At 38.0% G+C, this 23,211-nt stretch overlaps 1 protein-coding gene across 14 annotated transcripts in view; it reads right to left on the reverse strand.

The window, feature by feature from the left end:
- Positions 1-2,393: 2,393 nt before the first annotated feature.
- The window catches only part of celf2 (cugbp, Elav-like family member 2), a 175,811-nt gene continuing 154,993 nt past the window's right edge, over positions 2,394-23,211 (reverse strand). For 4 of the 14 annotated variants that reach the window (XM_067392269.1, XM_067392262.1, XM_067392266.1 and 1 more), the window contains 5 exons: positions 20,294-20,428; positions 18,229-18,354; positions 13,627-13,824; positions 12,260-12,403; positions 2,394-9,087 (listed from right to left, as the gene is read on the reverse strand). In XM_067392269.1, the coding sequence (XP_067248370.1) occupies positions 8,960-9,087; positions 12,260-12,403; positions 13,627-13,824; positions 18,229-18,354; positions 20,294-20,428 (731 nt within the window). In that variant the 3' untranslated portion in view covers positions 2,394-8,959. The remainder of the gene's footprint in view (positions 9,088-12,259; positions 12,404-13,626; positions 13,825-18,228; positions 18,355-20,293; positions 20,429-23,211) is intronic. The other 10 variants (XM_067392274.1, XM_067392271.1, XM_067392275.1 and 7 more) reach the window with 5 other exon arrangements.

The raw sequence follows: 23,211 nt of genomic DNA on the forward strand, positions 1-23,211 counted from the left end.
CTGGGGTAAGTTGTAACAGCTAGACAAAATGCACAAAAACTAAGGGTACTCCAAGTGATATGCCACAACAACCGTTTTATTTTAAATGAATGGCTGCAACAATAAAATATGTGTGAATATGGGGAGTGTATGAGTAGTATTCACTAAGTTACAGTTCATTTTCTGAGAACTATCAGATTGGACTTCGTTCAGAGGGAGACGAGAGATCACGCATCATGTTAGTTTTCTTTATTTTACAAAAAGCACAACATTTTGTTTTTACTCTGAGTGTATACAAATAAAAGGAGATATTCTATAGTTTCAATTGATGTATTACTTATGTCTCTATGACAAAAAATGACAGAGTCTGTTTTGCTGCAATGTGAAAAAAACCTGCAAAACGCGGCAGCGCGTTTTCAGACCTCAGGGAGTTAAAACACGTGTTACAACCTACCCCGCCACTGTCACCCATTGTTTAGCTAGCTGTATTAGCATGGTGCTTTGAAATTGGCAGGAGGTTGATACACGATTCTTTACAAGATAAACTACAGTTTGACCTGATATAACTCATACAACATTATCTACAATGGTAGAAGTACTAAACAAAATATTATCTTGTTATTTTTTTTTTTACTTTCTAACCTCAGAATTAGATTTTCTGCTGTAGCTTCAGGAGAGATAGCAACACAGACTGGAAAACCTCCGTGTGGGATCGTAAAGGAAGCCTGATGAGACTGAAACTGTCACATGACTCCTATCTTATCCCTGATTCGTGGAATTGGTAGTGTTACAACTCTCCCCGTGTTACAACTATACCCGGTCTCCCCTACTATGTAAACGAACACAATAAACGGAAAAGCACATGATAGTTACATATTCTTCAAGGTCTTTTTCGGTTACTATTATACATTTGGATTTATCTTAACTATAATACAGACCAGAGGCGTTATAATAGCCTATAAGAGGCATCCCTCAGGTTTGGTTGGTCTCACCTGCAGGCATATGCTCGTGGTCGGATCCAGGTTTTTTCTTTCTCCATCTTCCTCTAGCTCAGAGCCAAAGAGTGTTTTTGTACCCGTCTGATGTGATGCCTCTGTGTTCCAGCAGCAGTCGTCTTTGATAAAGTTTTCAGATTTTGTTTTATATAGTCCTAAGTTCAGTTTTCACACACAGTGACACGGACTCTCTTAGTTGTGCTTTTTTTTTTCTTCTGAAGCAAATTTGATATTTTGACAGCGTCATATCTGAAAACACAAGGAACTTTTAAAGATAGGCTAACTATTGTGACTCAAACTTTTACTGCTTTGTACCTGCGATAAGATAAAAGTTTGCCCTTAGATGTGTGTCTTTTTGTGTGCAACAGAAACCTCTTTATTTCTTCAGCTCGAGAGCAGAGTTTTTCCTCCATTGAACGGCATTCTTCGGCGGAATCCCGGAATTAAAGGGACAGTGCACCCAAAAATTAAAAATTTGTCATCAGTACCGCACCTCATTCATGGTTTCAGAATACATGAAATATAGCACACACGTAATACAGACTTCTTTTTTGTTCCATTTTCAGCCTGATTGTCGAAGTCCCCATCCAGTTTCATTGCACGTAGACGTGTGCCTTCCGCAAAACAACTCCTTTTGTGTTTCACTGAAGAAAGCAAAATCATATGCATTTCGACGTGACGTGAGGGTGAGTAAATGATGACAATATTTACTGTTGAGTGTATTATCCCTTCTCTGTATAATAACGCAAAACAAAATCAAGCACTGAAATCCTGGCACCTGCTCTGACTGGCATTTCCAAAGCACTGGAACATTTAAGTATCATTTGACTCACTTTATAATGATAGTAAATTGATTTGGGACTCTCTGGTATCTCTGTAGGGATGCAGTGGACACATGGACAGCACATAGTGGATAGGGACACAGACAGAAGGACAGACGGGGGCTACGCCCAGAGCAGCGGTACAGTACAGAACAGTGTGACCTCTTAGTCAACACCTTGAGTTTTATGAAAGCACAAAATCCTCGACCCCATTGTTGAGTTTTTATATTACATTTTGAATCAGATCTAGTGGGAAAAAAGGGTCAATTTTTACAATTTTAGGGGTCAAATATTACAAAACCAAAAGGCCGGGGTATTTTATAAATAGAGCACGGAACGGCTGTCCATCTACTGTTACAGCAAGTTGGGCTGCACAGAAATATACATACATAAATCTTTATGTATATTTACCATGTTTGGTGATGAGACTGAAATTAATCGCAATGTAAATAAAGGAAAAAAAAAAACAAACGGTACAGAAAAAAGAAAAGTGAGAAGGGAGATAGAGAAGAGACGTGAAACACCGGAGGGTTGCATGAACATTTGTACAACATCGGACAGGTACTGGAACACCACGCCACAGAGAAAGAGACGAGTATTAGGAAAAATGGTTTAATATCGGAGACAGAGGCAAAAAACTGCATCACACAAGAACATACATTTACAAAAATAAGTCTGACTGTTCCAGCTACACAGTTAGGTTAACAGCAAAGACAGAGAAACCAGAAAAATCTAAACAGCTAAAAGCAAAGTCCTCAAATTACTTTTATCTTGTTTGTCAAACTAATACATTTATCCACTGAAGGTGACTAAATACTTCTAAATCGTCTAATCGTCTTTATCATGGTGACTGCACAATACTTAACTAAATGAAACTTACCGCTGTTGTAAAGACTCTTTGTAAAGACAAACCGCATTACGTATTTATAAGCCAAAAGGAAAACTCCCCGACCCTCTTTCCGAAAAAAGGAAATGAACCAAAGAAAACATGAAAGCAAATATCGATGTGAAGAATAAAGAAGAGGAGGCTAAAGATACCAAGCCAAAGTTCTCCTAGAAAATCTTTATATCAAAACCTAACGTTCTGGACGCCAACTAGAAATCAAACTCGGGAACCAGTCGCTGTCGGCCCCTGGCTGGGGCCGTGCAGCCTGTCGGATAGTTTTTTTTTTTTCTTTTCCTTTAATTGCCAGTATAAAAAGTTCCACTGGTACAAAAGGCATAAGTACAATCAGTGATAGAAATAGGAAAGCCTGCTTTTTTTGTACTTTTTAAATTCCCATCCAATGACAGATTTTCAAAGTGTTGTCAAACAAACATGTATCACGCTTACATAATCCACTGAAATGCATTGACTTTGGCTTTTCTCAAGACAATACTTAAAACTATTTAAATCTTTTTAGAATCAAACAAAATGATATTAATCTACAGACGACAAGCTTTTGTTACGGCACATTAGATAAACACATACATTTCCAAAAAACTTGACGGAAGCCAAAATGCAAAGAAACTACACATCTTTTTTTTCTTTAAAATACACTTGTTAAATAGCACTTAAGAGAAAGAAAGAAACAAAAGAAACAACAAACAGATTTCAGATGCGTGTGGTGCGTAAAACCCCTGAGTGAAGAGTCTCAGCGAGAACTCCTGTGAGTTTGTGCTTTACTAAACATCTAACAAATGTGTGTGTGTGAGAAATTGTGCTGGCCGTGAATGCTTACCCTGTATGTCTGAAGTTGATTGTGGTAAACGAAGTCGAACGGCGAGATGAAAACGTCCGAATATCCATATTTCTGCGCTGAGCTGAGGTAAAAACACTTAAGCCGAACGGCAGTTCATTATAGAGTGATATTACATCAAGTCAAACGAATCAAATGAGGTCAAACAAGACGCATTCCACGAAAAATTTAGCATAATTACAATTCCCCACATGCCGCTTAGAACTCGGTCAAAGTTTTCAACAACTTTATGGGAGGGTTAAGCAGCAATTCTATCGACTGTTGTACTAGGTAAGCATAAGAAGTCGTCAGTTTTAATACCGCGTGTGCTAATGCGCATGTGCTTTTGTGTTTGTGCTAGTGGTTATACGATTTGGCAAAGAGAGCAGTATATCATAAACTGACCGACTTGAACTTCCCAATGTGTAACGTATGCATTAAGGGGTAAATTATAGGAAAACGTATTTCCAATTTCGGGCCGCATTCGTGAAATGCGAATTTCCGTATAAACCATTCGTTAAACCATTCGTACATAAATTAAAGAAACAACACATTTTATTGTGCGCAACAAAGGCCATAGGTCAGGTAACAGTTCAGGTACACTGTAAAAAAAAAATAAAGTTGAGAAAACTTTAAGTTTTAAGGCAACAAGCTGGAGGAGATTTTTGAGTTCTCTCAACTTCTTGTTGTTCAATTTACAAGTTGAGATAACTCAAAAATCTCCTGCAGGTGGTTGTCTCAGCTTTAGATTTTTTTTTTACAGTTTAGTTTCAAGAACAGTTGCAATATTTGTACAATCAATTTGCACAAATTCTTTCTGCATGTGTGCGACAATACTTAAAAATGGTCATAGGTCACGCAAGAAAAATATATAGAAATAAATTGTTCTCATGAGCCAAAAATTTACTTAAACATGTTTGCGAACAATTTATACGATTTCTTTGTGCACATGTATAGTAATTCACATAAGAATGATTTTACAAAAATTTGTTCTGTTTGTACGGAAAATTAACTTTTTAAAAAAAAAACAAACAAACGAGTTCTTTTGTTTTGTTTTAACTGACACAAATTTTTGCAGATCCAGTTTTGGCTAAAGAGAAATAAGATGGACGAATAGACAACCAATCATAGCACACACACACCTGTACACAGTCACACACACACACACACACACACACACCCTTGGCACACTTTTAAATGTGCAGCAATGTATTCCAGCCCATTAATACTGATCAACGTGTTAAGGCAACGGCAGAGCTTGGGTATAAAATAGTGCTATAGAGTGAAGTAAACTGGTTTGAGGGGGCTGCCTGTAAACTACGTTTGTAAACAATATTTTTTACGGGCCGTCTGAACGATGTGTAAACGTTTACAGCAAAGTGCTACAGGCGCTATTGAACACTGCAGATCACGTTGAACTACTTTGGCATCAGGACGAAGTTTTGGTTGTTCTACGAACGTAAAATAGTCCTGATAAAGGCAGCAGAAAGCGAGACTACACTGAGACGTTTAGAATTTAACGTGGAGGAACACAGATCAGCTTTTGTGTAATGATTATGCGATTAAGAGGCTGTCGTGATGGCCCTGTATTATATCATGATGGTCAAAAGTTCAACGCCTGATTCACAATTCACATAAATGCGTCAATATTTTGTCCCATCGTACAGAAATTGTTCACTGACAAACACAAAGCGGATGAATCTGTCCTGTGAAATTTGGGCCTTCTGTGGCGTAAGTGGACCCTTAATCTCTGTTTGTTTGTGTTTGTGTGTGTGCGTGTGTGTAAGGAGAACTGCTGAGACTCAATCTCAGGGGCTCACATACACACACCTTTAAAGAAAAGAGGGTTGTGAGGTCAACCTTTAGCACAGGTGTGTGTATGCGTGCATGCGTATGTGCTTACCTGTGTGTGTGTGTGTATGTGTGTGTGTGTGTGTGTGTGTGCTTGTGAGAGTGATTATGACACATGGGCACTTTTTACATCTTTACAAATAAAGAAAAAAAAAAAAAGAAAGAAAAGCAAAAACATGAACATTTTCAGGCAACAAGACCACAGAAGAGCAAGTTAACAACCTTTTTTAAATCTATATCTTTAAATATGAGGGTTCCATACAAAACACTTACGTAATAAAATACCCATGTTATCAAATAATTTCACAAGTAAAACACTGAAGCTGTAGGCAGGATGTACCGTCAGAATTTGGCACTAAATTCCACTCATCTTGTTTTTTCTTTATAAGAAAAAAAAAATCACATTTTGCTGAACAACATAACACATCTAAATATTGTTTCCCACAATAGAAATAAAATAATATAATGACATAGATGCTTCACAAGCCGACACTGTAACTTTTAATAATTTTTATATAGCTAATTACCCAACAAGAAATTTAGCAAAGAGGGACTCCTATCAAAAAAAAAGAAACAAACAAACAAAAAAAAGAAAAAAGAAAAAAAAAACAAGAAAAAATAAAAGTAGTAGTAATAGTACTTATGAAAGGCTTTGTCTATTGTTCAAGTAAATTGATTTTTAGTCTTCTCTTTAAAAACATGAGACAAATAAGACTGTTAGACTTGATGAAACCACGACTTTATCCACGAAAAGCACCGACGGGACCGCGGGTTACACAAACTCTGTTTTTTTTTTTCCTCTATACATTTAAACAGTATAAAATATAGGTCATTTCATGTGCATTTAAACCACGGATTGTCTAACTGTAAGTCAGTTCAGCAAAAGGTGTGACACGTAGGTAGCATTTCCCCCCAAACAGGGCAATCTTGTGTGTGTGTATGTGTGTGTGTGTGTGTGTGTGTGTGTGTGTGTGTGTGTGTTTTTTTCTTAATACCTTTACTACTCTAGAAAAAAGTGGTTTTATATAGACTTTAATGAGAAATCAAGCCACTTAAAATGGCCTTATCAAAAAACTTTACACTGCCTGAAAAATGTAAAAACCACGAGCAAGCTCTGAGAGATTCTAATATCGATCAGGCAGCTTTTTTTTATTTTTTATTATTAAAACTGCGTGGAAGTAGTCTATTCGTTTAGAAACCAGCGAGGGTTTCTTACGGCAGGCCTCAAAATAAGAGTGTTGCCGACAGTAAGTCCCAACGCCAATCCCTGTATTGAACGTTCAAGTTTACTTTAAATGAATGAAAAAAAAAAAACAACATAAAGAGAGAAAGAGAGAGAGAGAGAGAGAAAAAAAAAACAATCTGACGAATAAAAAACAAAGAAAAAAGGTCAAACGCAAATATTTGTAATTGTTTTGCCACAGGAATTTTTTTTTTTTTTTTTAGTTTTTTTTTTTTTGTTTGTTTTCTTAAAATGATGCTCTGGTTATGTTAGTAAATATACTCTGTCTCTAGAGTGTGAATGCAGCGTTTTCACATTATTATTATTATTGTTTGTTTTTTTTGTCTTTTCTCCCTTCCTTCCTTCCCTCCCTCGCTCCCTCCCTCACCAGTTAAATCAAAAACAAAAAACAAAACAAAACAAAAAACAGGAAAAAAGCTCAAAATGAGGTCACATGCGAAAAATTTCAAATCCAAAAAGATCAGGCTAAGATCAAAGTACAAAGATCAGTAAAAGGAGACCAGATTATGAGCAGGAGAACTCAGAAAGACATCAGAAACAATGACGGGACGATGAGACTTTTTTTTTTTTTTTGTACGCCACGTAGACATGCTAGGCAAACGATGAGCATAGAGTCATGGAGATGAGTTCTAGGGAAGAAAACGGGAGAGGAGAGTTACACACACAGCTCCGGCACACAACTAACATCATTAAACCATGAGAACAACAAACGAACAAACAAACAAACAAACAAACAAACAGCAGCAGCGCTATTAACCAGCGTTTCACCAACATCACATTAGCATTTTTAACTGTTTTCTTTTTTATCGTACAATACACACAATTGGAATAGATTGCCAACACGTACATGTAAATGAGGCGCTCGCTCACACACAGAGTACAAACACACACTCCATCTCCTCCATACAGACACACACACACCCAAAAGTATCCATCCTGGTCCGATCCGAGACCGCGGATGGATTGCCGTTTGGGAGAAACTATTCAGTTTTGTTTTTTGTTTTTTTTTTCTGGAGCGTACGAACAAAAACCAAACAGTACGAAACGAAATGAAACGAAAAAGAGAGATTTTACTTATGAAGTGCCACTACTTATGACCAAAGAGAGAAGAGGAAGAGAGAGTCGAGACAGAGATATGATGGGGACGTGACAGATGGGATTGTGGGAAATGGTGAGAGAGAGAAAGGAAGAAAGAAAGAAAGAAAGAAAGAAAACGAGGGGTTTTGTACGTGATCTCGTCACACGGATTGTGTGGTTTAAGAAGACTACCGGACGAGGCTCAGGATAGAGAGAGCACGACTTTCCGAACCCAATAACTTAAAAGATAATAAATAAAGTCCTTTACTTCAGAGGCAGTAGAAATTTTGTATAAAAATAGAACTGCATTTTTTTACAAATAAAATTTACAGGCCTGTGGCTTTCTGCAATTTAAGTTTTTTTTTCTTTCGATAAACATCAAGTTTTCAGTTCCCCACCCCTCCACATAGAACCTAGAATGCTTTATTCTTTGTAACCATCGACAGATCAAAATCTTTTTAATGCTCTACACAAATTCAGTTGGACGAAGACCACAATTATCTGACGCGTAAAAGTCGGACTAGTTTTTTTCTTCAAAAAAACAAACAAACAAACAAACAAAAAACAACAACTAAAAAAAACCTTTCTGACAAAAAAATGAATGAAAAAAAAAAAAAAAATCACTGAACATTTGACGGCAAGTATTTGTTGAGGAAGCTGTTTAGGCAGTTGTTGCCGTTGACTACAGAGAGGCCACAGCGGGTTTAACCCTTTCCTCTCTAGTGCCAGTGGGCCAAGGGTTCGAAGGAGCAGCAAAGCCCTGAACCGACACCAGAGGCCAAAGGGCAAAGGTTAATGTGCATATTGGTGCTTTAATCATATCGGAACCTTCTCTACTTGTCCTTACAAGCCTCAGGTTCACAAAGAGAAACAAATAATACTTTATACATCGTTCCTTTCTGCTGTTGTTATCGTCATATAATGAAATAGCCACTGTATAAATATTTACTTTAAAAAAAAATCAAATAGTTTACACATGACCCAAAGGAAAAATAAAAAATACCAATAATAGCTGTTCATTCATCGCAAGTCATACAAAAAAATGGCGGAAATGGAAGCGTTCATGTGGAAAAAAGGAGACAAAATAATAATAATACTGTTATTAATTAAAAAAAGCTGAAAAGAAGGTTATGGGAGAGTGGCTCCCTCTGGTGGTCAAAGGGTGAAACTCCCCCCCTCGTGCACCCCCTCCCCCCGGAGTCCCAGTTTGGTAACCGTGGCAGCAGTGGGGACTTACCCTAGCAGTGTAACATGAGAGAGGCCCTAGTGCTAAGATCAGTACGGTTTGCTGTCGTTCTTCGAGCGCTTGAGCTGGACTTTGAGACGCTTCATGCCGATCTGAAACCCGTTCATTGCCTGAATGGCGGCCTGCGCTGACACAGGATTGTCATAACTGACGAAACCTGCGATAGAGGAAAAGGAGAAAAGGATATATGAATAGCACGATGTCTTATGATCGTAATAAAGTCATGTTTTTGGCGTGCCATGTCCAACGCAACTAAACAACAGCATGAAATAGACCATAAATTTGAAACTAAATTGGAAAATCCAAAACCATTCACACTGAGAATGGAGTATAAAGCCTGGGGCACACCAAGCCGACTTCAAAGACTAGCTGACTGTGTTGCCTCTCGTCGACTGCGTCTCAGCCAAAAAGCTTGCTTTGAACACACCAAAAGGACTAAAGGCGACTATCAACTAGCATGTGCGTTCTGCGCCTGCGTGTACGTAAATATCTGTCTATATCAGCAGGTGTCAATAGTCTATTATTGTCATTCAAAAAAGGGAAACCGAAACAAAGCAGTGCTTGCTTACCATTTTAAATATCAATCAAGCTGATCAATTTCTTCATTCCAGTCGGCTCATGTTATTATGAAAATATTTGCGTATTGGAATGCTCAGGTACTAGACCTAGGACAATAAATCGATGTATTGTGAATCGAGAAAAGATTCTGGATCAATTCTGATATTTTTCAAATGTATCGCGATTCTCTTTCGAATCGATCTGAGCTTAGTTTTTAACAGCAGATGGCACTGCGTGCTTTAAAAACAGTAGTACTCTACTTCCTTCCACACCACTTGAACCTTCTATAAAATAATCAATCATGAAGTTCGAAAAGGTTTTACAAAGGTGTTTGTAGTGGGCTGTTTACATTAATCTTACGTCATAAAAGCATTCTAAGGTGCAAGTACATTATCAGACTCATAAGCGCTCTTCTTCGTGAGCATTTGAGCGTGTGGTTAAAAACTAGCCTAAAGAATAATCTGCTGTTAAAAACTAAAATCAGAATCGATTTGCGATGCATTTGGAAAATATCAGAATTGATCCACGAATCGCGAAGCATTGATTATACTGTCCCAGCCCTATCAGGTAACATTATAACAACCTTCTGTATGTGCCATCTTGACTTTGCTTACTTTCATCACTTTCTTTTTATTCTCGTGCACTGACTCGTTCACTAAGTTGAACAGCCAATCAGAGTTCTCTCTCTCGCTAACGGCGATTCAGCATGCTGAATCTGACTAGAGCAAATGGTGTAGAACACCAGAAAAACTAATCCAACCAACGCTCAAAAACAGCCAGCATTGCCCGACTGACGACCATCAGCTTGGTGTGTCCCAGGCTTAAGGCTCCTGAATAAAAATGCAGAACTGTATTTCAGACTAAGTATGAAAGGGTACATAAAAACAAATGATTAGCTGCAAATATGCAAAAAAAAAAAAAAAAAAAAAAATCATTTGGCATGAAAAAAGATAAAATAAGTGTGTCTTCATTTAGATTACAGAACAATTTAAATAGATACAAACCCGATTCAAAAAAATTTGGGACACTGTACAAATTGTGAATGAAAAGGAATGCAATAATTTACAAATCTCATAAACTTTAGAATATATAGAATATAGATAACATATCAAATGTTGAAAGTGAGACATTTTGAAATGTCATGCCATATATTGGCTCATTTTGGATTTCATGAGAGCTACACATTCCAAAAAAGTTGGAACAGGTAGCAATAAGAGACCGGGAAAAGTTAAATGTACATACAAGGAACAGCTGGAGGACCAATTTGCAACTTATTAGGTCAATTGGCAACATGATTGGGTATACAAAGAGCCTCTCAGAGTGGCAGTGTCTCTCAGAAGTCAAGATGGGCAGAGGATCACCAATTCCCCCAATGCTGCAGCGAAAAATAGTGGAGCAATATCAGAAAGGAGTTTCTCAGAGAAAAACTGCAAAGAGTTTGAAGTTATCATCATCTACAGTGCATAATATCATCCAAAGATTCAGAGAATCTGGAACAATCTCTGTGCGTAGGGTCAAGGCCGGAAAACCATACTGGATACCCTGATCTTCAGGCCCTTAGATGGCACTGCATCACATACAGGAATGCTACTGTAATGGAAATCACAACATGGGCTCAGGAATACTTCCAGAAAACATTGTCGGTGAACACAATCCACCGTGCCATTCGCCGTTGCCGGCTAAAACTCTATAGGTCAAAAAAGAAGCCATATCTAAACATGATCCAGAAGCGCAGGCGTTTTCTCTGGGCCAAGGCTCATTTAAAATGGACTGTGGCAAAGTGGAAAACTGTTCTGTGGTCAGACGAATCAGAATTTGAAGTTCTTTTTGGAAAACTTGGACACCATGTCATCCGGACTAAAGAGGACAAGGACAACCCAAGTTGTTATCAGCGCTCAGTTCAGAGGCCTGCATCTCTGATGGTATGGGGTGAGTGCATGAGTGCATGTGGCATGGGCAGCTTACACATCTGGAAAGGCACCATCAATGCTGAAAGGTATATCCAAGTTCTAGAACAACATATGTTCTCATCCAGACGTCGTCTCTTTCAGGGAAGACCTTGCATTTTCCAACATGACAATGCCAGACCACACACTGCATCAATTACAACATCATGGCTGCGTAGAAGGAGGATCCAGATACTGAAATGGCCAGCCTGCAGTCCAGATCTTTCACCCATAGAAAACATTTGGCGCATCATAAAGAGGAAGATGCGACAAAGAAGACCTAAGACAGTTGAGCAACTAGAAGCCTGTATTAGACAAGAATGGGACAACATTCCTATTCCTAAACTTGAGCAACTTGTCTCCTCAGTCCCCAGACATTTGCAGACTGTTATAAAAAGAAGAGGGGATGCCACACAGTGGTAAACATGGTCTTGTCCCAACTTTTTTGAGATGTGTTGATGCCATGAAATTTAAAATCAATTTATTTTTCCCTTAAAATTATATATTTTCTCAGCTTAAACATTTGATATGTCATCTATGTTGTATTCGGAATAAAATATTGAAATTTGAAACTTCCACATCATTGCATTCTGTTTTTATTCACAATATGTACAGTGTCCCAACTTTTATAAAATCGGGTTTGTATAAATATAATGGCATTTACTACCATAATTGATAGTTATTAAAAAAAAAAAAAGTCATTTATATTATTGTAGTATACTAGTCAGTTTATTGCCAAATTAAATACACCTTCATAAGCCTTAATTGAATAACTGTTACTGGTAAATTCTATGTTGTTATCTGTGTTCGTATGTCAATTCATACCAAAGCACTTGCTCAGATTGGTCTGTTTGTCGATAAAGACTTTGGCAGACACCACGTTTCCGAAAGGCATGAACATCTGTAGGATGTCCTGGTCCCCAAACTCCTGTGGCAGGTGGTAGATGAACAGGTTGGCTCCTTCAGGTCCTGTTTCACAAGCACAAAACATACCCGTGTCCATGTTTAGTGAAGAGCCTACAACTACGGTGCTGCAATAAGGAATGTCAATCTGAAAGATTCAATCTGAAACTGCCGTCATATTTACTATAATATATTAAGTAATATAATTTACTTTAAAATAAATATAAAATTCAATATTAGAGACCAACCAATACATTTTTTTTTTCTTTTTCTTTTTTTTTTTTTGGTTTTTGGCTTAAAACCTGACAATGTCTGACAATGATTCACTTATGGATATACAGTATATTAATGACAAAAGTGTGTCAATGTGAATTTGTAAAGCAAAATAAATAAATACTATGGTCATTTTTTTTTTATTAATTAAATAGTACATTTAATACGATCAAATAATACAGATTTTTTAAATGAATTATTTATTAAATATATAAATTATTAATTAAACAAAAATATTTGTTTAAAAAAAAAATTGCAACTGAATAATTTAGAATCTGAACTTTTGAAGATGTATATATACTGTATTTTTAATTACTAAATTACATGTGAAATAGGATTGTCAAAAGTACCTACTTCGGTACCAAGTCAGTCCTGAATTTTTAAAAAATGTGACGATACCATCATTTCCCCCTTGCATTTTGAGTGCTGTTGAGTATATTCTTAAATACCTCTGATTGGCCATTGTGTTCACACGCTCAACAGATATGATAAATCCGCTGATAGACGATCTGCTGATAGACGCCTGCTTTCAAGCGTTCCCGTGTGTATCTGTGTAAGCACTCCGTGAAGATGTCTATTGTCTATTTACAACATGTTTTTGAAGCATTGATCATTGTAGCCAATCACAGACATATCTCATGAGCGCGTGAACACAATGGCCAATCAGAGGTGTTTAAGAATCTACTCAACAGCACTCAAAATGCTACCGGGAAATACTAGTATGTCACATTTTTTAAATTTCAGTAGTGTCGAAATGTTCAGTACATTTTTTAAATGTCAGTACTTTTCAAAGTCGGTACTTTTGACAACCCTAGTGTAAAATGTTTTCAATTGGAATATTTACTACATAAATATACAAACATGTTGAATTGTAGCCTCAAAAATGCAAACTCAGCTTGCTTTTTTGGATTTTGTCATTGATGTAATTCCATATCCGCTGCGCAACTTAACTGAAGTTGCACTAGTTTTAACTGTACACTTCCAATGTAGCCTATGTCCAGTGTGTGTGTCCATACCCTCTTTCTGGCTGCCCGCAGCGCTCTGTTGCTGCAGTAGGGACTGGCTGTAGAGGGTGGGCAGGGCGGCAGCCGCGTACTGTTGGATCCCTGAGTAGGCCTGTGTGAGAGCGTCCATGGGCCCGGCCGACCCGTTACTCAGGCCCGTACTGCCCAGCCCGCCGTTCAAAGCTGCCATACCTGAGAGCATGTGAGCAACTTTACATAAAACCCAACAATAAAGAAAAAAGAAGTGCTCTTACTCGTTAGCATTTGGACTCAGGGTGTGTTTCTACAACAAAACACAAGACACACAAAAACACACAGAACACGAAAAAACTCAACGTCACATGAACAGAAAGTAGAACAACAAACGCTGCTAGTCAAAACAGCAAAATCACGAAGGACACTCAAAACGTCACACAGGACATTAACATATAAACGGCACCCACTCGCACAAACATACACACAAACACAAGATAGAGAAGATACATAATATACTGACCGGTGTATGCAAATGAGGAGCGCGGGCTACACATGCACACTAATGACACAATAGCAGCACGAAACGATCACCACGGCGACCCTCAGACACACAGAAACATCTGACCAATCACCTTTTTAACCTCACACAGTGGAACTCTACATCTAATTATCTCATTATTCGTGTCAGCAATCTTGGCTGTATTAAACATTAAACTCTTTTAATAAAATACAAATGCAATCTTGGATCTATTAAAGGCAGAAACCCTGACTGCAGAAACAGATGCACATGTGCTTCAGGGAATAACTTCCGTAGACATATGGGTGGCATTAGTGCAGATGAACTCTATGGCACATTACTGTTCAAATATCTGGGGTCATTTAGACTTTTGTTATGTTTTTGATATATGGAGCAACCTGGGGTTTAGGGTCTTGGTGGTCAAAAGCACAGTGGTTATGGACCAAAAGCACATCATGTCTCACTTCCAGCAAGAATCAAACAACAACGTTTGTCATACCATCACTGAATCTTAACTTACAGTAGTGACAAAACTCAGTACTTAAAGGATTCGTTCACTTTCAAATAATATTTTCCTGATAATTTACTCACCCCCATGTCATCCAAGATATCCATGTCTTTCTTTCTTCAGTCGAAAAGAAATGAAGGTTTTTGATGAAAACATTCCAGGATTATTATCCTTATAGTGTACTTCAATGGTCTCTCCAAATGGTTGAAGGTCAAAATTACAGTTTCAGTGCAGCTTCAAAGGGCTTTAAACAATACCAGACAAGGAATAAGGGTCATATCTAGTGAAATGATCAGTCATTTTCGAAAAAAATACAACTTTATAAACACAAATGATCAGCTTGCATGTGTTTCCGCTTTCCGTATTCTTCAAAAAGCTTATGCCTTATGTCCTACGCCTTCCCTATTCAACTTATGGAATGAAAGCGGCGCCAGTTCCGTTATTTTTTTCTTTTTCTTTTTTTTTTTCGTAAGTAGAATAGGGAAGGCGTAGGACATACAGCATACGCTTTTTGAAGAATACGGAAAGTGGAAGCACGGGCAAGCCGATCATTTGTGTTTATAAAGCATATAAAGTTGTATTTTTTTAATGAAAATGACTGATCGTTTCGCTAGATATGACCCTTATTCCTCGTCTGGTATCATTTAAAGCCCTTTGAAGCTGCACTGAAACTGTAATTTTGACCTTCGACCGTTTGGACGCCATTGAAGTCCACTATAAGGAGAATAATCCTGGAATGTTTTCATCAAAAACCTTCATTTATTTTCGACTGATGAAAGAAAGACACAAACCTTTTCGACTGAAGAAAGAAAGACATGAACATCTTGGATGAAATGAGGGTGAGTAAATTATCAGGAAAATTTTATTTGAAAGTGAACTAATCCTATAAGCAGGGTGATAGAGTTCAAATGCCTGTTGCATTAAACGTTATTAGTGTATCAGTTTGATAATCAAATAATCTGTCAATTATTTCTTAAATTAAACAGATTAATTGGATATTCCATATTCCATTTTAATCCACCCATCAAATACATTATTTTTGTAGCTATGACAGAAAACTATCAGAAAAAAAAGACACATTAAACTATAGAATCTCTTGTGGCAACCAATATTCATAATGTAAAACAACACAGCAAATTGTGCTAGCGTAGAAGCAGTTGTGTTCATGTAATGTGTACAGAGTATATTTTTTGTTCCTTAGTCAGTGTGTGTGTGTGTGCGTGTGCGTTTATAAAGACTGATTCATGAGTATTTACTGACTGGCCTTTTGGCTTGACGGCCTGGAAACAATAAATGATGAGCGAAGTGCTTGGACGGCTAGCTCCCTCATTTATCCAGCAATAATTACAATACTGACCTTTTATATTCAATTAGACTATACAGCCTCTTAAATGAGCACTGGGAGTGTGTGTATGTGCGAGAGAGAGTCATTTGAATGAATTTAAATTGTAGGCGTTCTGTTGGAGAAAGCTTGATTTATAAAACTAGAAACCTGGCTAAAAGGTCACTGGTGGAGATAGAGATTTTGCCCGCGTGCCGACACACTGACATATACACATGCACAGGCCACAGTGATCTTTAGCTCTCCTATTCATACTAATTACTTTCCGCAACGCCCATTAGGTACATTCTAGTATAAAATGAATAGTTCTGGTCTTGAGTGCTGATTTGTCAATAAAGCGATCTTGACTAACTGCTAGATTCTTAAAGCCCCAATATACTAATGGCAAAGTTCTTTTCCATTCTTCCTCTAGGGGTAAAACGAAGTTCGAAATACGTGAGCAGCGGTATATTGTTATTGAACATCTGATGCAGCCCACACTGCTGAGAGTGATGAATATGTAAATATGTGCTATCTGCTTTCCTCTCAGTAACAAAATAAACACAACAAAAATGAGAAAACAACAAGCAAGTTTTATAGAAAGCATAAGAAAAGCATCTGATCATAACAACATGGGTATGTTGGCACGAGCTCTGCAAATTAGCACTCCAGTAAAGTCACGTCACGTTTTTTTTATATGGCATTTTGTTCACTAGGTTGCAGCTTTACAGTATCATACATGAAAAACGGTGCCAGTGCCTCATTTCATCAGAAGCATAACTTCATTTTGTACTATAAAGCAGCTATCCAGTGTGTTCATGTTTTCACCCGTGGAGATCTTACCTCGATGGACATGAAGAGTTCCGCGTGAAAGAAGGCAGAGCCTCAGCGCACACCTCCTATTACGTTATCGTCATGGACCAATGGTAATATGAAGATGTTTTGCAGCTACAGCGAACATTTCTTTAGAGTTCACTTTTCGAACTCACAAAATTAACTTCGTTTTGGCCTGACTTTATTCTAAATTACGCCGTATCAGTTTGTTCTTCAATTTCGTCTGAAGTATATTGGGGCTTTTATGGATTACTTTTACTTTAAATTTTACTTTATGGATTACTTTAAATGTATTTATGAACTTTTTTTTTTTTTTTAAATTGGAATGGACTTTTTTTTGTCGAATCGGCGTTGGAGCTTGTCGCTCAGTCCGGCCATCTGATCATTCTGATTGGCTGTTCAGCTACTGCCATCTGCTGGTACGGAAAGGCATTTCTTCTTACGCGGGCGCAGAACGGACGTGCTACTTGGCTGTCGGGTGTTGAGCGTCGGTTTGGTGTGTCAAGGCAACTTTGGACCCAGACGCTGCCGACGTGAGCCAATTCCGCAGTCTGATTTCGTCGCCACTAGTTCATCGGCATCGGCTTGGTGTGTTCCAGGGTTTTATAGGTTTGGAACAATATGTGGGTGACTGATTGGTGACTTTTTTATTTTTTTTTTTATTTTTAGGTGAACTAACACTTGAAATGACCATTCTGTCATCATTTACTCACCCTCATACCGTTCCATACCCATACAACCTTCTTTCTTTCTTTGTGTAAAACACAAAATAATATTCTTTGTCCATTTCTTCTCCATACAATGAACTTCAATAGGGACCAAACCAACATTGGACCCCAATTTTCACTATATGAAAAAAAACATTCTTTGTGTTCCACAGAAGACTGACTTGTTTTCATTTTTGGGTGAATTATCTTTTGAGTATACATCGGACAGCATCTTCTAGCCCTTCATGGATAAGACTAGTGTAAAATCATTCAAAGCCTAACATAAAACAGACACATATACACAACATACACACACAATAGCGACAAAACAATTGCACGTCTATAGAAACACCCAGAGCAATGGTTTAGCGGTGTGTTAGCGTGTGAGAATGTGTGGAGATGTGGCCGATTGGTGCAAACACACTCACGACTACATTTGTTTTGACTTGAGCAAATGAAATTCATCAGATCTGATTTAACAATGAGGCATTTTACAAATCACACACACACACAGTTTCAATATTTTAGCAGGACTTAATGTGAAAGATTCACCCAACAAACTCTCACTGAAGCCCAGAGAGATGCCCTTGCTTTAGTTGGCATAAGTTCAGAGTAAATATTTTTTAAAAAAAAAAGCATTCTCTATGTGTGTGTTTGGGAGACTGTGGGCATCTCTATGAGCAGTGGGCGGCTGGAATGTGATGATGTTGTATGGATTGAGATGGAGAGGCCGATGGACGGTAGTACTCACTGTTGACGCTACCTGCTAGTGCATTTATGTTATTGAGGCCCACGGTGGCCCCGGCCAGACCCTGCAGTGTCCCCAGAGAACCCAGGGAACCCATCGCACCCGCGCTGGAGTTAGCCGTGGAACCTGCTGTGGGGAAAGACAGACAGAGCAGGAAGGAGAGACAGGTGGAGAAATGGAAGAGAGAAAAAGAGAGATGTTTGATTGTACACATACAGTTGCATATGATACTGAAATGGTTAAAGATACATACATAAAAGCTTTGATGGAGGTACACAGAGGGAAGGATGCATAGATGAGTGATTGATTGATTCATTGATAAATGGCAGTGCTGGGCGATATATTGAATATTCATGATATATTAACAGCGACTTTGACGGCGAAATAAAATTAAGCAACATTGTGAATATTGCAATAATTTATTTGGAGTGTCTATTTACACTAAGTGCAAATAAAGTCCCTTGTTGGCAAACACTATTTACACAAACTCCACCCACCAATGTCTGGTTGGGCCACTCAAGTTTTAAAAATGATGCATGGAAGTCAGTGTTTTCAGTGGCACAGAAGTAGCAAATAAGGCTCACAGACCTGGCTTTTATCCTGATCGATGCGGGTTCGAATCCGCCTTTTGCCGAACTGCCTAAGGCAGCATCCATTTTATAATTTTAATAAATATATAATCATTTACACTCTATGATATTATTGCATCCTGTTAATCTACAAAAATACTGAGGTGCAAATAGTAGCTGCCAATATAAAGTATAGATAGCATCTAATTACTATTTACTCTTATTGCAAAGAACTGATACTTTTACATGGTATAAATAGAATCTATCGCTATGTTCACCTAGTGTAAATAGCATATTGCTAAAAAAATGCTGCTATTGTCACTTAGTGTAAATATATATATATATATATATATATATATATATATATATATATATATATATATATATATATATATATATATATATATATATATATATATATTGCATGATTTAAACTGTAATGCTGTTTCCAATTCCATTAATTTTTGAAACAGTCTGTTACAATGAATCAAATCAAAACTCACAATTCACTTTTCATGTATTAAAAATTGTTAGTGAATTTATTTGTAGATATAAGTAAATATTGCTGTTTATTATTGTGCATTTTTACATGTTGATGCATGCAAATGAAAATAAATGTGATTCTGCCTTGTGGAAAGTGTGGAAAACATTGATTGATTATTTACCAATTATTTTAATGCATTTTTTGCAACATTTATGTACTTCAATAATTTTTTAGTAAAAAAAATAAAAAATAAAATTAAAAAACACCCTAGTATGACATTGAATATCATCAAAAGACTGAAAAATATTGTGTTTTTTTGTTTTGTTTTGTTTTGTTTTTTTGCTATATCATGCAGTTCTAATAAAGTGGATAAGATGGATGGATGGCCATGATACTTTATTGATTCCTAAAGGAAATGGGTTAAAATTGCAGAAAAAAGACAAGATAAGAGTCATCCACAACAATGAAGATTATTGGAATCATGAAGATGATGAAGATGATAATGTTTTCAGAAAAGAGCAATAAAATACAAACAAAACATCCCTTGAAACAAAAGAACTCTGAAGCAAATAGAATCTTTTCCCTCCTTCTGCTTCTTCTGCGTTTATGCAAGTTTGAAAGAAATTTTCAAGCTTCAAAGCGAGACACAAAGAAGCTAATCTAACCGTAGAACCATGTGTCACACTAATGTCTCTCCTGCTTTCACATGTCAACTTTTCCAAAATGAGTGGAGCACGGTTAAAGCCACGGAGCACAACAGCTTAACGGCACACATATCGACACACTCTCTCAAACACGATGATGATGATGACCATGATGGACGGTGCCAAGGAACTACGCACAAACACACACAACATGAAAACTAAATTTAAAAGAATTACGATGAAGGACATTCAAACATCAAAGAGAATGACGAACTCGACTACAACAAATGAAGGGACAACGACTCTATGGTGGAAATGATACCGCTATCGAAGATGATGATGATGATGATGATGGGACAGCCTCTGGTTACCTGGGCTGGCCAGGGCTCCCAGGGACCCTGTGCTGGAGGTCAGGGCGCTAGCGGTGGACGGGCTGGCCGAACTCTGCGCTGCAGCCGCTGCTGCTGCTAGAGTGGCCAGATTCTGCAACTGCAGAGCATTCATACCTGAAGAAAGAGAAAGCGTCAATGTCTGCGTGCATGTGTTTTGTCAATGCTAAACTAAAGGAACTACACATGTTCTACAGAATGCTCTACGAGTGCATGTCTTGTGTACAAGTGTTAGTGGAGCTGTGTGTAGAGGCATTTGGTACAGAAGATCCAATTCTATGTATTGGCTCTGGTGCATCTACCTAAGAAGAAACTCTAAAGGTGACTTTAGATTAGCGTGTTTGGGGCACGACTACATGCGGTGGCCATGACGCCAACACACTGCGGGAAGTGGCTCACAGCCAAGAAGGACAGAGATTGGAAGTGGTACAAGAGGAAAATGTACAGCATGTGTCGTATATACACGCAAAATGTATATACTCTATACTATGAGGAAGCACACACACACACACAGAGAAAACACGCAAAGGAGACACAAGAGACTTCAGAATTACAGCATTTGGTTTGTTGGAGAAGTGCACAAGAGAATTATAGGCCTTGCCCCAAAATACCGCCCTCCTACAAGTCCAAAATTTGGTGGCGAATTCCCCATATATTGTCTGGTAGTCATGTTGGCTTGATGAAATGTGCAATGAAAATTCCTGAAAATTAAAAATGGGACACCCTACAGTCTCATAGACTCCACGTACAAGTGACAACCTGCAAGATGACAAGATTGAAAGCAAGGACTCAAATACAGAATCCAAAGCCATCGTGGGAAAAAAAACACATTGTTTTTCCAGCCTTCTCTCTTTGGACAGCAGTGGCATGTAATTTGGATTGGTAAGACAGTGCTCTGGGGACGCCACGGTTGTCTGCCCTCCCGATCCACTGAGCAAGCAAGAGAAGTGCATTAAGAGTCTAATTAGCACATCACAGAAGGTGATTAGAGGTAGGAAATCTACCTCTAATTGCAAAACAAAGCCCAGGTCAAGATATTAGGGCAGAGATAAATCCGTAACGTGTTGCAGGTCCTAAACAGCAGGTTTAAAGTAAGCGTGAAATGGCTCTTAAGAAATAATTAAGAGACAAAGTTGGGCAGGAACTGTTAAAGGAGGCCTCAATATAGGTGGTTTGAAGGAAAGGGTTTGTGATGTCATTCCGAAACAAAAGTAGTGTTAGTTATTACATTTTAACTAATGATTATGAAGGCAAAAAGTTTAATTCTTTTGAAAAACTGTTTACAATAAGACCAGGAGTGTTAAAGGTCAATTAAATAGGTCACTTTTGATTTCATGCTTTATAACTTCAAGCTTGAATAGTATATACTATAAAAGAAGCTAGAAAAGCTGTCATTGAAGGAGAAAGTGCAGTGTTGGGGGGTCAAAAAGAGAGGTTACGACAGAAATGGACTCTGAAATTGAGGGCTTTGTGACCGCCTTTGTGCTTCTGAATAAAGCGGAAAGGAAACCATTTTGAGTTTTTGGCACACAAGTGTAAAAAAATGGGCATTGGGTATTTGGCACAATGTGAATTCTGTGGTTGAGAAGGGCACTTCTGCTAGTGTGTGTGTGTGTGTGTGTGTGTGTGAGATCCATCCATGCAGTATGTTCACACTCTCTGCGGACTGAGCGAAGAGAGAGGTGTCAGGAAAGAGGTGATGCTGGCTCTTGTTGAATGTTCATCATGTGTAATGGAGCTCCTTATGGCTCGTAACTCCACCCACAGCACAGACACAGCAGATGTCAGCTGTATATATCGGCTGCCAATCATAGACCGTTGCCAGGCGACAGATGGAGGGGTCCAAAGATTTCACAATTCAGCTGAGAAAAGTCTTCAAATCCTGTTGAGTTTGAGAGCTCCTGTCGATTCGCACTTCAAGTAGTGTCTCAAACAGACCGATATGTTTATCTGATTATATTGAACAGGTTTCTGGCTTGGGATTATGTAATGGTCTGCTTTGAAGTTTTGGGGCATTGTGCCACTTTGAAAGAGATAATAGAAAAGAACTAAGAAGTATAGAGTGAGAGGGAGAAATGAGGGATGATGCAGATCAAATTCAAACCTGCATCTCTTTCATGAGCTTCACAGCTTAACATGTCCAACACACAGTCCTGAAGACCTTGATTAGTTGGTTCAGGTGTGTTTCAGTATTAGAGCTAAACTCTGCAGGATAGTGGCCATCCAGGAGCAGGACTGGACAACCCCTGATCTATGCCAAACATTAGGCCATGGCTATTACTACTTTATACTTAGAAGTTTGGTTGAGTTTGGTTCATTTGTGCTGAAGTGAAAACATCAAGATGTTCACGGTCAAATTTGGCATCAGTGAAGTCAAATGTCATTGGTTGAACTTGGCGATACAACATATTTAAATGTACAATGTATGCCCATAACAACGTTCTGTTTCACTTCCTTGTTATGGAAAAGAGCAGCTTGGACATGAAAAATGTCTTCCTTTGTGTTTCACGGAAGAAAATAAGTCATACATGTTTGGAATGACAAGACAGTGAGCAAGTTGAACGGTTCCATTAATTCAGCACTGACACATTTCCGTATATAATCTGTAAGTATAATAACAAACTACTTCGTCCATCATGCGTGACCAACTCCCATTATTTTCAGCAAATAAACCAGTTTTATTAAAAGTCTCAACTAAGCTGTTTTTGGTGATTATATTGCCTTAAAAATGAGGTCCAGAAAATGCTATTGTTATGGTAATGTGGGAATTTTTCGCTCTTTAATTGTGTGGTGGCAGCTGCCGCTGGTTTGGCTCAATGTGAACTTCATTCTCGCTGAGAGGCTGTCACAGATGTACCGCTGAACTTAAACGAGAGCTTCCAGGACTCTCTTCATAATGG

Source organism: Chanodichthys erythropterus, chromosome 8 (genome assembly GCF_024489055.1).
Source record: "Chanodichthys erythropterus isolate Z2021 chromosome 8, ASM2448905v1, whole genome shotgun sequence".
NCBI lineage: Eukaryota > Metazoa > Chordata > Actinopteri > Cypriniformes > Xenocyprididae > Chanodichthys > Chanodichthys erythropterus.